The sequence below is a fragment of the Lissotriton vulgaris genome, chromosome 1_2 (assembly GCF_964263255.1).
Source record: "Lissotriton vulgaris chromosome 1_2, aLisVul1.2, whole genome shotgun sequence".
In the NCBI taxonomy this organism is placed as follows: Eukaryota; Metazoa; Chordata; class Amphibia; order Caudata; family Salamandridae; genus Lissotriton; species Lissotriton vulgaris.
Window position 1 is genome coordinate 143,411,605 of NC_141686.1, and position 13,468 is coordinate 143,425,072.

At 46.5% G+C, this 13,468-nt stretch overlaps 1 protein-coding gene across 1 annotated transcript in view; it reads left to right on the plus strand.

Moving 5' to 3' along the window:
- The window catches only part of STRA8 (stimulated by retinoic acid 8), a 135,502-nt gene that overhangs the window by 109,011 nt on the left and 13,023 nt on the right, over positions 1-13,468 (plus strand). The window contains exon 7 of the mRNA XM_086953610.1: positions 5,801-5,903. Coding sequence (XP_086809736.1) covers positions 5,801-5,903 — 103 coding nt within the window. The remainder of the gene's footprint in view (positions 1-5,800; positions 5,904-13,468) is intronic.

A 13,468-nucleotide genomic window follows, 5' to 3' on the forward strand; every position in this document is an offset into this window, starting at 1 on the left:
TGAGCACATGTTAATTTGGGGTTTGCTTGTGTTTCACCCTGAAAAGAATTGTGGTTGCTGCTGGAGTAGGGTTTCACCCCCCTCGAGCAGTAACCCACTTTCCTACAGGAAGCAATCGCGAGACTTGGGCCTCTGTTGAATTAAGATTGCAGTGATTGGGCAATCTCTTTGGAGAAACACAATGCACTGTCGTAGGTATGCAGTGTATGTTACAGGACAATTGCTGCAAGGAAATGCTTTTTAAGCTTTTGTGTATGGGTCTTCAGCATGCAGAGGCAGAGTACATTGAAATATGTGCTTTTTTAGGTCTCTCCTAGCGTTACAGAGCGCATGCGCGGCTCGCTCTGCGAGGCATATTGTAGTAGTGTAAGTTTTAGAAGTGGAGTGGAAGCCCCGCCCATTGTTTTCATTGGCTTGTGTCCCTGCTAAACACTGGCTTTCGATTGAAATAAGGCTTATTAGTCCCTCCTTGTTACCACCCTATTACTTTTGGGATGGCCCATCCGGACTGGATCTTTTACTTGCGGCGTTACACTGTCTCCTTCATTAGTGGGTAAGCACTCTCTTGTGTTCATTCTGCTTTCGCAATGGTGCTTGCGCTTCACGGGCGCCATGTACATTACTTAAGTAAGCACGGGCGCCACGTTATAGCACCACGCTTGATTTTTTTCATTGTCTACTGCTTTTTTATTTACTTTTTTGTATTTATTTTCTTTGTTTTCCCTTTGGCGGTACACGCGCTTTATCTTAAGCCATGTTAAGCTAACGTGCGGGTTCCGCGATTATTGAAAAAGTAAAGAAATAGATTTTCTTCTATTTGTTTACTTTTGCTACGATCGCGGCACCTGCGCTTTACTTTAACATTGTTAAAGGTAAAGCGCGGGTGCCGCGATTGTTAAAAAAGTCAAGAAATAGATTTTGTTTCCTCGTATAGACAGCTGGACAACGAATCTACGCTGTCTCTTCACAGTTGGCACAATGTGGCACACACTGGCTCCTCACAAACATGCACTGAGGGCAGTGTGTGAGCCTGCGCTGCCTCCTCACTGGCATGCACTTTGTGCACAACAGGTAACTGCGCTGGCATGCAGGGGCCTCTTAAAACTAAAGTAATATCTGCAGGAAAGCACCTGGCATCCCCCACACCCTTACCCTGTAATAGCCTTCCAGTGGGCCCCTCCCCCACTGCAGGGTGGTTCTACACACCAGCAGCCAGCCCAACCAAAGCCAGAGCTCCCTACAACCTGCCACCAGCAAGCCGTCGTGTGTGAATTAAAAGATTAATACCTTTTGGTAGAAAATACTTAAACCTAACACAGCTGGTGCTCATGTAAAGCGCTCTAATACCTTTGGGTCGAATTTGCACTATATAAAAATGCCAATAAAAAATAGACCTCATCTGAATGTGGATTCTGAGGTGTCACCAGAGGACTGAATGTACCCGTCACCTCACATGCGCTGCACACTCACTGTGGCCTATCTACCTCACATCCTCTCGGCGGAGAGTCGGCCTTCGCTGCCTCCCACACCAGCCTTCTGCTGGGTGCCTCCCCCTCCCTTCCGCTGCCCCTTGCGTGTTTATGGCAGGTTTCACGGTGCGAACTGCGCGTGCTGGGGGGGGGGGGGGGGGAGTGGCTGTCGCCTTCTCTCTCATTACCCTTCCCTGCACCCCTCTTCCTGTATGCATGAATTGCAGGATGGTCTCAAGCCATGACAATGCTTGAGAGGCGACAGCTTACTACTGCCTTATTATACCTTCATTGCCTCATCTCTCACCGCCTCATCACACACTCTGCCCTCTTCTTACCATTATACCCCCTGCCCTCTTCTTCATCCGTCTAACACTCCACTCAGCCCCCATCAGGCCGTCATATCTTAATGTGTCCAGAAACACGTATGCATTAAGATGATCACAGTCCTTTGTTTTTATCAAAGAAAATTCAGGTGCTCTGTATTTGGCGGGATGGCGAGCTGAGAACCTTCTCTCCGTTTCGGCCCTGTATGCACTTCCTCTTTCACACACAGTTCTCCTTCCCACTGGCACACCCCTACTCATTGCATTCCCTGCCCAGGGTGCCCTTGAACACCTACTCCCCTCAAAATATGGTGTGCTTGTGAAGCTCATGTTCAGAAGTTCCATTCCTCGTCTTTCGCCTCACTCTTTTCTCCTCATTCGCATCTTTCATTCACCTCTTATATCGTAAATCCCCTGCCCATACCTTTCCCTCAGACCCATCTTCGCCATTGTATTTCCTCTCGCCGACTGAACTCCCCTACATCACCGCTCCCCCTCCCAAACCCCTGGTCCACTTGTTATGTTATGTTATGGAGCTTTTATATAGCGTGCAGCTACTCACAGGGAGTGTCCCGACGCTTTCCACCCTCAACTAATAATGAAATAACACAACACAGCTAAAAACAGGCAACAAAAACGGAACAAAAGCAACAGTGAGCAGTAAAAAACACACTAAGAGTTAAAAAGCCAGGTCTTCAGGCCCCTCCTAAACTGGAGTAAATTAACAGTACTCCGCAGAGAGAATGGAAGCTGATTCCAAAGCTGGGGGGCTCTGCAGCCAAAAGACCGCCCTCCCGCACGAGCCTTCCTCACCCGTGGAACCACAGCTCTGCACAGAGCTTCCGAACGGAGAGAGCGCGCCGGACGATAGAAAGTCAGTCTCCTCTGCAGGTATCCCGCTCCTGAACCATGCAGAGCCTTGTGCATCAGGGTCAGGGATTTGAACTGGATCCTCTTCCTGATGGGGAGCCAATGGAGCGACTGGAGCAACCCAGACGCTCGAGCTCGTCTCCCTAGACCAAAAATCGCCCGGGCAGCAGAGTTCTGCACCACTTGAAGGCGCTGGAGCAGATAGTCGGGAAGGCCAAGAAACAGAGCATTGGCATAATCTAGCCTCGACCCGACTAGAGCCTGCACTGTAGTCCTCCTATGCTCCTCAGATAACAGAGGCAGAAATTTGCGGAGCATTTTCAATAGTCCGTAGCAGGTGCCGGCCAGGCCAAGGATGTGAGTACGGAGCGACAGCTGATTGTCGAGCTTGACGCCCAAGTTTTTGGCCACCACTGAGGACTGTACAGGAGGACTCATGTCGGACGGCCACCAATGCTGCCATTCCGGATCGGCAACGCAACCAAAAAAAAGAATCTCAGACTTTCCCGAGTTGGCCCTCAGACCGTTCCGCTGGAACCAGTCGAAGACCAGCGCAAGGCAGTCCCGGACTCTCTCTCCCACAAACTCTTGGTCTTTCCCGCATGTGAAGAGGAGTTGCGTGTCGTCGGCATAAGAGACGATCTGAGCCCCATACGCCTCCACCAAGTCCGCCAGAGGGGACATAAAGATGTTAAATAATGTGGGGCTCAACACAGAACCCTGTGGAACCCCAACTCCCAATGGCGGCATCTCGGCGGAGCTCTGGGAGACCCAGACCGTCTGGCGGCGGCCCTCCAGGAAAGAAGTAAACCACCTCAGCACTTCTCATTCTAAACCAACCGCTTGCCCCTCCCTCTCTATGATACCCCTGTAGTCATCAAAAGCGATAAACTCTTCTAATTCCGCACAACCTCTTACCTCCAATCCACTGCCACCTTCCCCCCAAACCCACCCCCTTCTCTCCTCACATGCTTGCTCCTTTCACTGGTATCGCATACTCCGTGTCACGCATCCTTGCCCTGTTTCTTCGTGCCCAAATTGCCTCTAAATCCTGCCCTCCTCTTCTCTCATCATCCTCTTCTTCTGCCCTCCCCGCTTTTGCTCTTCCTCCTCCCTGATACATTTCCTCCCCCTCTTACTCGAGCACCAGCCCTCCCCCTCTTTATTGCAGCTTGGATCCCACCCCCCTTCCCAGGTCATACGGTAAGGGGGGCAATGCGCACTGCAGTTTATTCAGCTGTCCTCCATTCTTAAAAACACACCCACTGCCTGTGGCCCAGCAGGACTGCTTCCGGCCCCCATTCATTTAAAAAAAGCATTTGCAATGCAATAGGTCTCGCATTTGCGAGAGATTGAGCTTTTGGCATTGTAAATGACAATGCCTTTTATTTATGTGTTTTGAAAACCTGCAAGTGTTGTGTCAACACGCACTTTGTACCTATAGGCGTTTCTTGCGACAAGCAAGGCTGGCAGTAACTGTGCCTCTTTGTACTTGTAGTCCATGCTTACCATAAACAAGGTTGGCGGTAAAAGAGACACAGTTACTGCCAACCTTGCTTCTCGAAAAGAATTTGTGTTTACGCACCTATTGCATTACAAATGCTTGTTTTAATGGGGTTCGATGACTTTGCATTCCCAGGTTTTTAAGGTGCCTGAAATAAATGCTTGCATGCTCATTTTAGGTTGCCTAAATCTTAATATTTTGTTTCCTACTATATTAATGTACTCACATTTTTCTTAAAGATAGTTCACGTCTCCATTTTCTATGAAACCGAGAGCAGTACATTTTGTCTGCCTAACATCTTTAACCAACTGGTGTAAATAAACAAGCTGTTATCTCCTATTCATTGATACCCAAAATATATTTTGCAATCTTTGCAGGATGCTTTCGGCAAAGGTTGGTCAGTGGCCATTTTAAGAGTACGGGAGGCAACCATTAAGACCGTCCGATTTCTATGAAGACCTCTAACAACCATTGAGGGCTGCGCATCTATGGCTTTCAAATATTTTCCGACCCCAAGTTAAGAATACTTTTCCATGTTGAGATTTACAGTTAGTATTGCAGAATTACAAAAACCTTCTTCTGGATGATTAAATGAGATTTCAGAGATTTGTTTTGATCTTTGCATGTGATTTTCCTAGTAGTCTATGGTAAATCAGGGTATTTACAGGAGTCGGCTTCATTGACGTGCAATCCTCCTGGTCCAAATTTCATCCAAAAGACAAATTTGGCTTTTCACATGAAACAGGACATAGTTCTCCCTGTTTTGTGTTCTACCCCAGTTTTGAAACATGATGTTCTTTTGACATATTGGATGTAGATAGAGCAGTAAAGATCTGTTTCAAAAGAAGGACAGAATTCAGGAAAAGTGATTTCATGTTTGTCAGTTTAAGTGCAGAAAAAAAGCAGATGTAAATCTTCATTTGAGTAAGTGGTTTAGGAAGGGGATTTCTACAGCTTATCCAAAGTTTGGTTCCAGGTTTTATGCAGGTACCCTGCGCAAGGGGAATTCTGCCTTTTGGGCAGGAGGGGGTTGAGCCTTTATTACTGAAAACTACTGCCTGGCTTTGATTCTCTCAAAATTCTCAAAGGCAGCGATTTCCCCTGGCTCCTTAGTTACTCTATGTGATTATTGGAAGAGTGGAATGCTACTAATCAATTGTCTTTACTAGAGAGAGAGAGAGAGCGAGAGAGAGAAAGAGAGAGAGAGAGAGAGAGAGAGAGAGAGAGAGAGAAAAAATAAATAAAGGTAAAGAGAATATGTTTATGCTGTGAGTCCTTATTTTGTACTAAAGGGTAACATGTACCATATTTACTATTATGTACCATTTCTACACTCTGATCCCATATTGTCTAAATAAGGGTTTCTCAAACATGTCATGGCTTAACTTCTCTTCCTTTTGGTAGATCATGCTCATCAATGTTGTGACCCTGCTACCTTCAATGTTTCTTCTTAAGTCATTGCCCACCCACCTTCTCCTGGAAATCAAACTGTTCCCTATTGCTGATCCCTTGGTAATTCTGGCCCACAAGCTTGAGAAACCCTAATCTATGTAAAACCTGGCACATGATATGTTGGAAAGCATATGAAGGCAGCTCTAAAACGTTTACTCTCACTTACTCTTCTACTGTAGTCCAGTATATGATGGTGGCACCTTGGAGAATCCAGAGCAGAATGGTTGCCTGTACAGACAGATAGTCAATTTTCTAACAGGCCATCTCCAGGCTATTCCTCAGGTAGTGTTGAATGTATTGCTGTGCCTTTGCAAATGATTAAATATTATGTGTCAGTTGATTTTTAATAGTATAATGTATCTTATTTGTTTGGGGGGATGACTTGTGAGGATATAAATGATTGAGCAACAACTGAAAGCATCATTATTTGGCAACTTCATTTATCAGGCTTAAAAAATAAGACACAGTTGATTCTTTATTGCTGTTACTTTATAAACAGCTCAAATAATACTTGTATTTGCACGCGTCAGAGCTTCAGATGTGTTGCAAGACATTTATAGTAAGTACCCTTTCCTACCCTTACCAAGTCCCCTCTGTCATATTACAGCCTGGAGAATGCTCAGACAGCCTCTTCCCCTTAGATAATGGCATCTGGAACCTGCCATGAGCAGATGATGTTGCTCTTCTCTTTTTTCCCTTCAATTGTTGTTGGGGCTGCCCTGGTCCCGTAACTCAAAATCGGTCTCATTTTTGTGTATCATAACAAAGATTTAATAATTGGTCCTCTGCAACCTATGTTCACTTACCTGTGTGCCTCTCATGTGTTCTTTGACTTCACAATGAAAGGAGGTGATTTCCAATTTACATTCGATTTTCCTTTGATTATACTGACATTCATACATGTACTTTAGCACCAAAAGAGTCTGTTAGCATGTTCTTTTCTACTAGTATGTATAGTGTAAAACACATTGTCTTGTTTAAAAACTGTAGTTATCAGTAGGGTTTTTTACTACATGCTTCCTTGTTCAGCATTCTCCATGATCTATTACAGAGAAGCCTTCTACAAGTTGCAAATTCAAAGAGACAACACTATTTTGGTGAACCCACTTTGCTAGAGTCTTCATTGTGCTTTTTTAGAGGAGTCTGCACCCCATCTCAACTACTCCGTTTCCGGACAGTCCACATTCTGAGTGCTAATATACCCTCCATGGGGACTTTGCGTACCTTACAATAATTTTGTTTTGGGTAACGTTTGACAAACTACAGTATATTTAGGTGTTAATATTACAACCGTCCATTCCAGAGCCTTTACCAAGAGCTAGTGTACTTGGCAGAATTTAATGTGCTCAAACTTTCTGCAAGGTCATCTAGTTAGGTGTTTCCTTAGTGAAGAAGAATATGTTGTTTCTTCCAAAGCATTCCCTAACATAGTGAATCCACAGCTGTGTAGTCCAGGCGGTCTTACCTCAGGCGTATCCCCTGTCCCTTAAACATTAACATTTCATGAAATTCTTCAGGTTGTATCAGCACCTCCAATGCATGAGCTCCCTGCCTTCCAAATACCTTACTCAACACCACCACCAGTGATGCGTCAGTTTTGAAAATCTGGAAAAATAATGGACAGAATAGTGACGCGTCAATGTTGCAAATCAGGAAAGTTAATGGCTAGATTCTTCAAAGTCATCAAGTTAGATGTTTCCTTAGGGATGAAGATTATATTGCTTCTTCCAAAGCATTCCCTAACATAGTGAATCCTCAGCTGTGTAGTCCAAGAGATTCTTACCTCAAGCTTATCCCCTGTCCCTTAAACATTAGCATTTCATGAAAATCTCTCAACACCACCACCAGTGATGTGCCAGTTTTGCAAATCTGGAAAAATAATGGCCAGAATAGGGACGAGTCAATGTCGCAAATCAGGAAAGTTAATGGCTAGATTAAGCAGGTGTTAACCACTTTAAAGTCCCAAATTATTCACATAGTCAGGCAATTGTATGAGATATGTTTAGGCATATCTGTGAGAAGTTGGCTCAATATATACTGGACAATAAGGCAGTACCGTGTGTATAGAGTCCACAAACCCCAAAGGTTTAACAGAGGTTAAAGTCAGAACTGACCTTACTCTCCAAAGTGGTAGCTTGGTAGAGCAGTAAGGCAGTACCAGAGGACAGTGTAAAGCATTTGTTGTACACACTCAGTCAGCAAAAGGTTTCACACACTCAAGAACTGAACTCCAGCCCAATTGTTATGATATCCTTAGATACAGTTGTTTTATTTTCAGAACCAACAGTTATAAAAATATACTTTTCGAGATATGAGTACTCTCTTGTAAATACTTTGCAGAGGAGCAATAAGTTTGTACACACAATACTCACAGGTTAGCTAATAGCAATACAGTTCTGAAACACACTGTAGCATTGAGCTCAATGGGTTTTCATAGGAAAGTACAGTTGATTACCTTATGGATTACTTTGGTAGTTCCAGGACTAGATCTTGGATTCAGTCCTGGGGTCGAAGCTGAAAACAGATTAGCAAAAACGTTGTAGTTACAGTGATGATTTTTCCTGAATATAAAGCTGTTTTAAAAGTTCACACTTAGAAACTTTTCGGGGTGATACTCACAATGTTATTCAATGGGAGAAAATTCAGGTTACAGGTAAATTACGATTGCGTTACTTTTGTAACCCAGCACTAGTCTCCTAGGGCCAGCACTGGGGGCTTAACTCAAAACAGGTAGGTAATTGCGTTTCAGTATGTCGTACGATCTTTAAAGAATATTTGCAGTTTTCAAAAGTAGACACTTAAAAGAAATTTCATAGAAAAGCAGACAATGGGTTCCTATGGAGAAAATACAGGGTAATAGTAACCCCGCTAGGGATTACTTATGCGGTTCAGTACTGGGCTGAAAGTTACAGTACTGGCTTCTCTCCTGATCACAGGTGAGTATTTTCGAATTCGGACTTTGGCTGATTTTATAGGAATATTTTCCGTTTTCAAAACTTCACACTTGGAACATTTTCGAGTCAAAAATGAGTCAATGTTATCCAATGGCAGGTAAGTTAATTACCGGTTTCCAGGTGAGTACTTGGTTGGTGAAGTTAGGGTTCTGGGCATAGACTCAGGGGTCCCCCAGGGTCAGGTGAGTACAGTTAGTTCAATCCCAGCGGCGCAGGGGCGGCCGGGTGCAGAGGTAGGTAGGCCCAATGTTATCCAATGAGGGAAAGGGGCCTTCGGTTGGTGGCTGCTGGCTAGCAGGCCATGCGGCTCTGGGAGCTGGGCTCCTGGTCACTTGCTCTGGGCAAGGGGGGAAGTAGGTTAGGGCAAAGAGGTCACAGCCAGCAGCACTCGGGAGGCTGGGTGCAGGGTGCTTTTGAGCCGTCGGGCGCTCAATGTTATCCAATGACGATCGTGAAAAAGGAACAAAGGCTGCAGGCTCGGGGACGGTGACTCTCCAGGGACGACCAGCACTTCGAGAGGTAAGTTGGGATGTTGGAGCACAGGTAGGTACCCCAAAGGGAGGCACAGGGGGCTGTAGGGCACCGGGTGCAGGGGTGTCTTTGGATGTCGGAAAAGCTTACCCTCAGCTGGTCGCGGTTGGGGTGGCCCCTGGTTCTGAGTCTGCAGGCGTCGGCTGGTTCGTCGAGGAGGGTCTTTGGGCACTGGACTTCGGGTCCCAGTCGCCGGGGGGACGTCCTCGTGGTCTTGGTTCGGGTTGGCCCGGCCGGGGCTCGGCTGGTGCAGAGTTGGCTGGTCCGGAGCTTCCTGGTGGGCACCAGGTGGGTTGTTGCAGCAGAGCCTCTGCTGATGGGAGTCCCAATCGTCGAGAGGGTCAAGACAGGCAGGTCCTCTGGGTGTCCCAAGGTTGCTGTCCGCCGAGGTCGCCGGGTTTAGGCAGGAGCAGGTTCCAGGATCAAGAGGCCAGTAGGGCTGGGGACAAGTCAGTTGTTGTTGTCCTGTTGTTAGCAGCTGCACGGCGGGTCTTCTTCTTCTTGATCTTCTTTCTGATATCGGGATCTAAGGAAGGAAGGTTCAGGGAGCCCCTAAATACTGAATTTAGGGGCGTTACAGGTAGGGCAAGGGCAGGGACCAATGGGTCCCTGTCCTGGGGTGAGTACACCCCCTAGCCTGCTCCTCTTCCTTGGGAGGGGGGAAGGAGCCTAGCTGGGATTGGGCAGGACTCCCTATCTACAAGATGGCCGGGGTCCGAGGTCGTGCTTCACCTCGCCTCCTCCACCTGAGGGGTGGAGTTGGCACAGGTTGGCACCCCCACCCCCCCTTCCTGATGTAGTTTTTCCCGCTAGTCTTCCCGTCAGGGTGGGGGTAGTCCTGGTGGGGGGCTGGTTGCTGGGTACAGCAAATGGTCTGGAGAAGCTCTCAGAGGCGGTATGCCTTTGAAGCTTCCCCCTGTCCATCTTGGGGGAGGAGACATATCACCTCGCCCAGGATGTGCATTGTTGCAGGCCCAGGAGAGCGGGGGGATCTCCACCCAGGGGTCCAGCAACATGTCTGTTGTGTGGCAGCCTCTGCAGCCACTCAGCCCAGACATGGATTGTAGGTTCGGGTTTTGGAGGGCATCTCTAAGATGCCCTCTCGTGCATTTTATATTAAATCCCACACTGGCATCAGTGCGGGTTTAATGTGCTGAGAAGTTTGGTACCAAACTTGTCAGTCTTCAATGTAGCCATTATGGTGCTGTGGAGTTCGTAATGACGACCTCCCAGCAAAATATACTCCTAAATGGCATCACTGCACTTACAGTGCCCAGGAATGGCCCTGGGTACTGTAGGGGCACAGGGCTCATGCCCCGGTGCCCTCACCTCTGGCATAGGGCACCCAGCTAGAGGGGTGACTGAACTATGCCAGGGTAGTGGGTTCTGTGGGCATGGCACACAGGGATGTGTGCCATGTCGACTCTTGCTTTAGTTCTGTACTTAGGCACTCAGCCTGAAAAGGCAGTGTGTGGGTGCCAGGGTACAGGGCCCCCGAGGGTGGCACAATAAGTGCTGCAGCCCTCCGAGGTCTTCTCTGGTCACCATGCCCTGGGTACCCAGGGTACCATTTACTAGGGGCTGCCAGGTGGACAGAGATGCCAATTGGGTGTTTTGTTTCAGCATAGCTTTTCTTTGTAGGGAAGGAACACAGGCCCTGGTACCTGGTTGGCAGGTACCCAGGGCTCACACAGTCAAAGTACATCAGCAGTTCAGAAAAAAATGTGGGGGCATACCAAGGCAAGAAAGATGGCACTTTCTCACAATATCTAAATCCATAGCGTGGAATGTTGTTGGACAAAATAAGCCTGTGCATCTTAGTGTAAACTTTCCATCTTGTACATTACTCAATTTAATCAATACTGTATGTAAGTCAAGCACTTCTGAGCAAAGGTTCCTCTGAAGGTGGTGAGAAAAGACCCTGCAGCAGCTGTCCACTCTTTAGTTGTAGACCACTTGGATGCAAACTTGACAGAGTACCCTACTTGGCAACCCCTTGTTCTGCCAGCCTCATTAACGGCGGGCCAAGCTTAAGTAGTCTGTCGATGGAGCCCCATTGAGCTCCGTCGACTGAATACTTTTTCTGACAGAGTATGTGCCATCGGGGGAAGGGAATTACACCACCTGGCCTGTCTAGCGTGGATAATGTAATGTTTTTTTCTCCTGTCCTTCACTACGAGGACAGGCAGACTGGAACAAAACTATAATGACCCCCAAACCCTGGGAGACTACAAAGGTGTAGGATACATTCGTTTTTTGTTTGTCAACAACAAACTTCTGCTTTGGGAGTTTGTTTTTGAATTTTTGTTTATTAAAAAGTTTTGTCAATGGCTGTCAAAACTGACAGACGCTGTTCAACAAACTTCAAATAAGTTGAAAGGACCCACTGTGATGGTGGTTCCAATCAACGTACAGAGATGATTGCTGGGCTGCAAACAAATGTTTACAGCAAATGGAGTGTTTTGCGGTAAAGCTTTACCACAAATTGCGTGCTAAAAGCAAAGTGGCATAATTGCATATTTTTGGGAATGTCACACAGGAAGCTTAACATAAAATTCCCAAAATTACACAAATTACGCTAGTGTAATTTCCCTTTCTCCCAGGCCTACTTAACGTTTAATGTTAGTGGGCATTCATAGTGTAGGTATGCAATGCTTATCTCAAAACACTGGGTGCTTTACTGAATTATAGAAAATAGGCGTAATTTTTGCCAAAATGCAGTTTCACCCTACTGAGGTCCCGAGATTCAGTAAGGTACCAGTCCTAGGATAAAACTATATTCCCCATGTGCAGATCGATTGCATTTTAGTAATCTATGAACTTATCCTGGCATTCAGTTATTTCTCTGACGTAGCTCATAATGAGATTCCAGGATCTTTGTTTCCCCTGCTGGCCCTGGTTATTTATATGCCAGCTGGAGGATCAAAGGACTCCTTGCTCAAAAGAACCATTTGATTTTTTCCTGGGAAAGGAAAGTTTGGGGACGGAATCTGCATGTACTAATTACTTTTCATAAAAACAAAAGAAAAGAGACAGATCTCTGGAGCCAATCACAGTAGGGTGATACCCTTAGAAGTTTTAGAGGGAGGAGACCAGTTAGCTTTAGCAGTTAGGGGCGAGGTTGGAACTCCATAAGAAGCTCTTTCCACAGACTGTACTGTCTTGCGAGCTAGCAATGACTGAACCCTTTTGGCTCCTGATGGACTCCGTAGAGCTGTGACATAAGTGTTATAGAGGAATGCAATGAAGGCTGATTTAGTATGTTGAGTTCGCAGTTGCACCCAGAAGAATAAAGTCATGCAATACTAAGCTCCATGTGTGGCGTAGTCATTGGCGGGTACCCAGGCTGGGAAAGACACTACAGTTGGAGATGAGATAGGGGATAAGTAACCTGAAGATCGACCGTGCTCTCCCTGAGAATTTGCCGGGGTCAACGAATCGCTTGTGTGTGCCACGTTTGACATTGTCTAAGTACGGAATTGACGGTTAATACATAGGGAGTGCTGTGAAGACAATAAAAGCATTGCAGAGAATCTACACGTCTTTGGCCGAAAACCTACTTGTCAGGCCATACATAAAGGTACCGTGCTGCCACGTAAGATAAGGTCATACGTTATATGGAGTGTTAATGTCAAAGGCAGCTAAAGTCAGATACAGAACAGAAGCGCTCTAAACACACTTGATGGTGGGGTAGCACATCTGTGCATTCCCCAATGACAGCTATAAGCATTTGGCATGCAGCTGGAACGACAGACCTCTGTCATTTGAGGCCTAGCTGGATAGATTGGAGGAAGATGTTTTGACACTTGGTCTCTGGTAGCCAGATCATGGCCCCACTAAAGATTAAGATCTGCATTCCACGGCCTCTTGGCAGACAGGAGTGAAATTTAGGCGAGACATCTGTGGTTCAAAGGGAAACCCTCTAAACCACCCCCAACTTCAAAGGCACACTGTTGCCATACTTCAGTAGGGCAGAGATACATGTGGGGATATAGACTGGAGAACCTGGAACTACGTGGTGCACACTGCCAGAGCAAATTGTTGCGCACAAAGAGGATTACTGCTATTGCAAGGGACCATGCACCCTTCCTGATTAGTGGCTGGCCTGGGCTGACTACCTGCTGCTGTGTGGCACCCTAAAGTGTGTTCTCCAAGGACTTGCTGGCATGTCCCTTGATTTCTTGTGGAGGAATCCGGGAAATCAAAGGCTTCCCGCGAGGGACCCACACCATCTACTTGTGACACTTGGAGAACTTGGAGAACGTTGCTCACATTGTCTACTGATGGCGTAAGATTAGAACTAAGACTTGTGCCTGGAGACCGGATAGCCTTGTGCGGAGCGCCAAAAGCATTATCTGCATT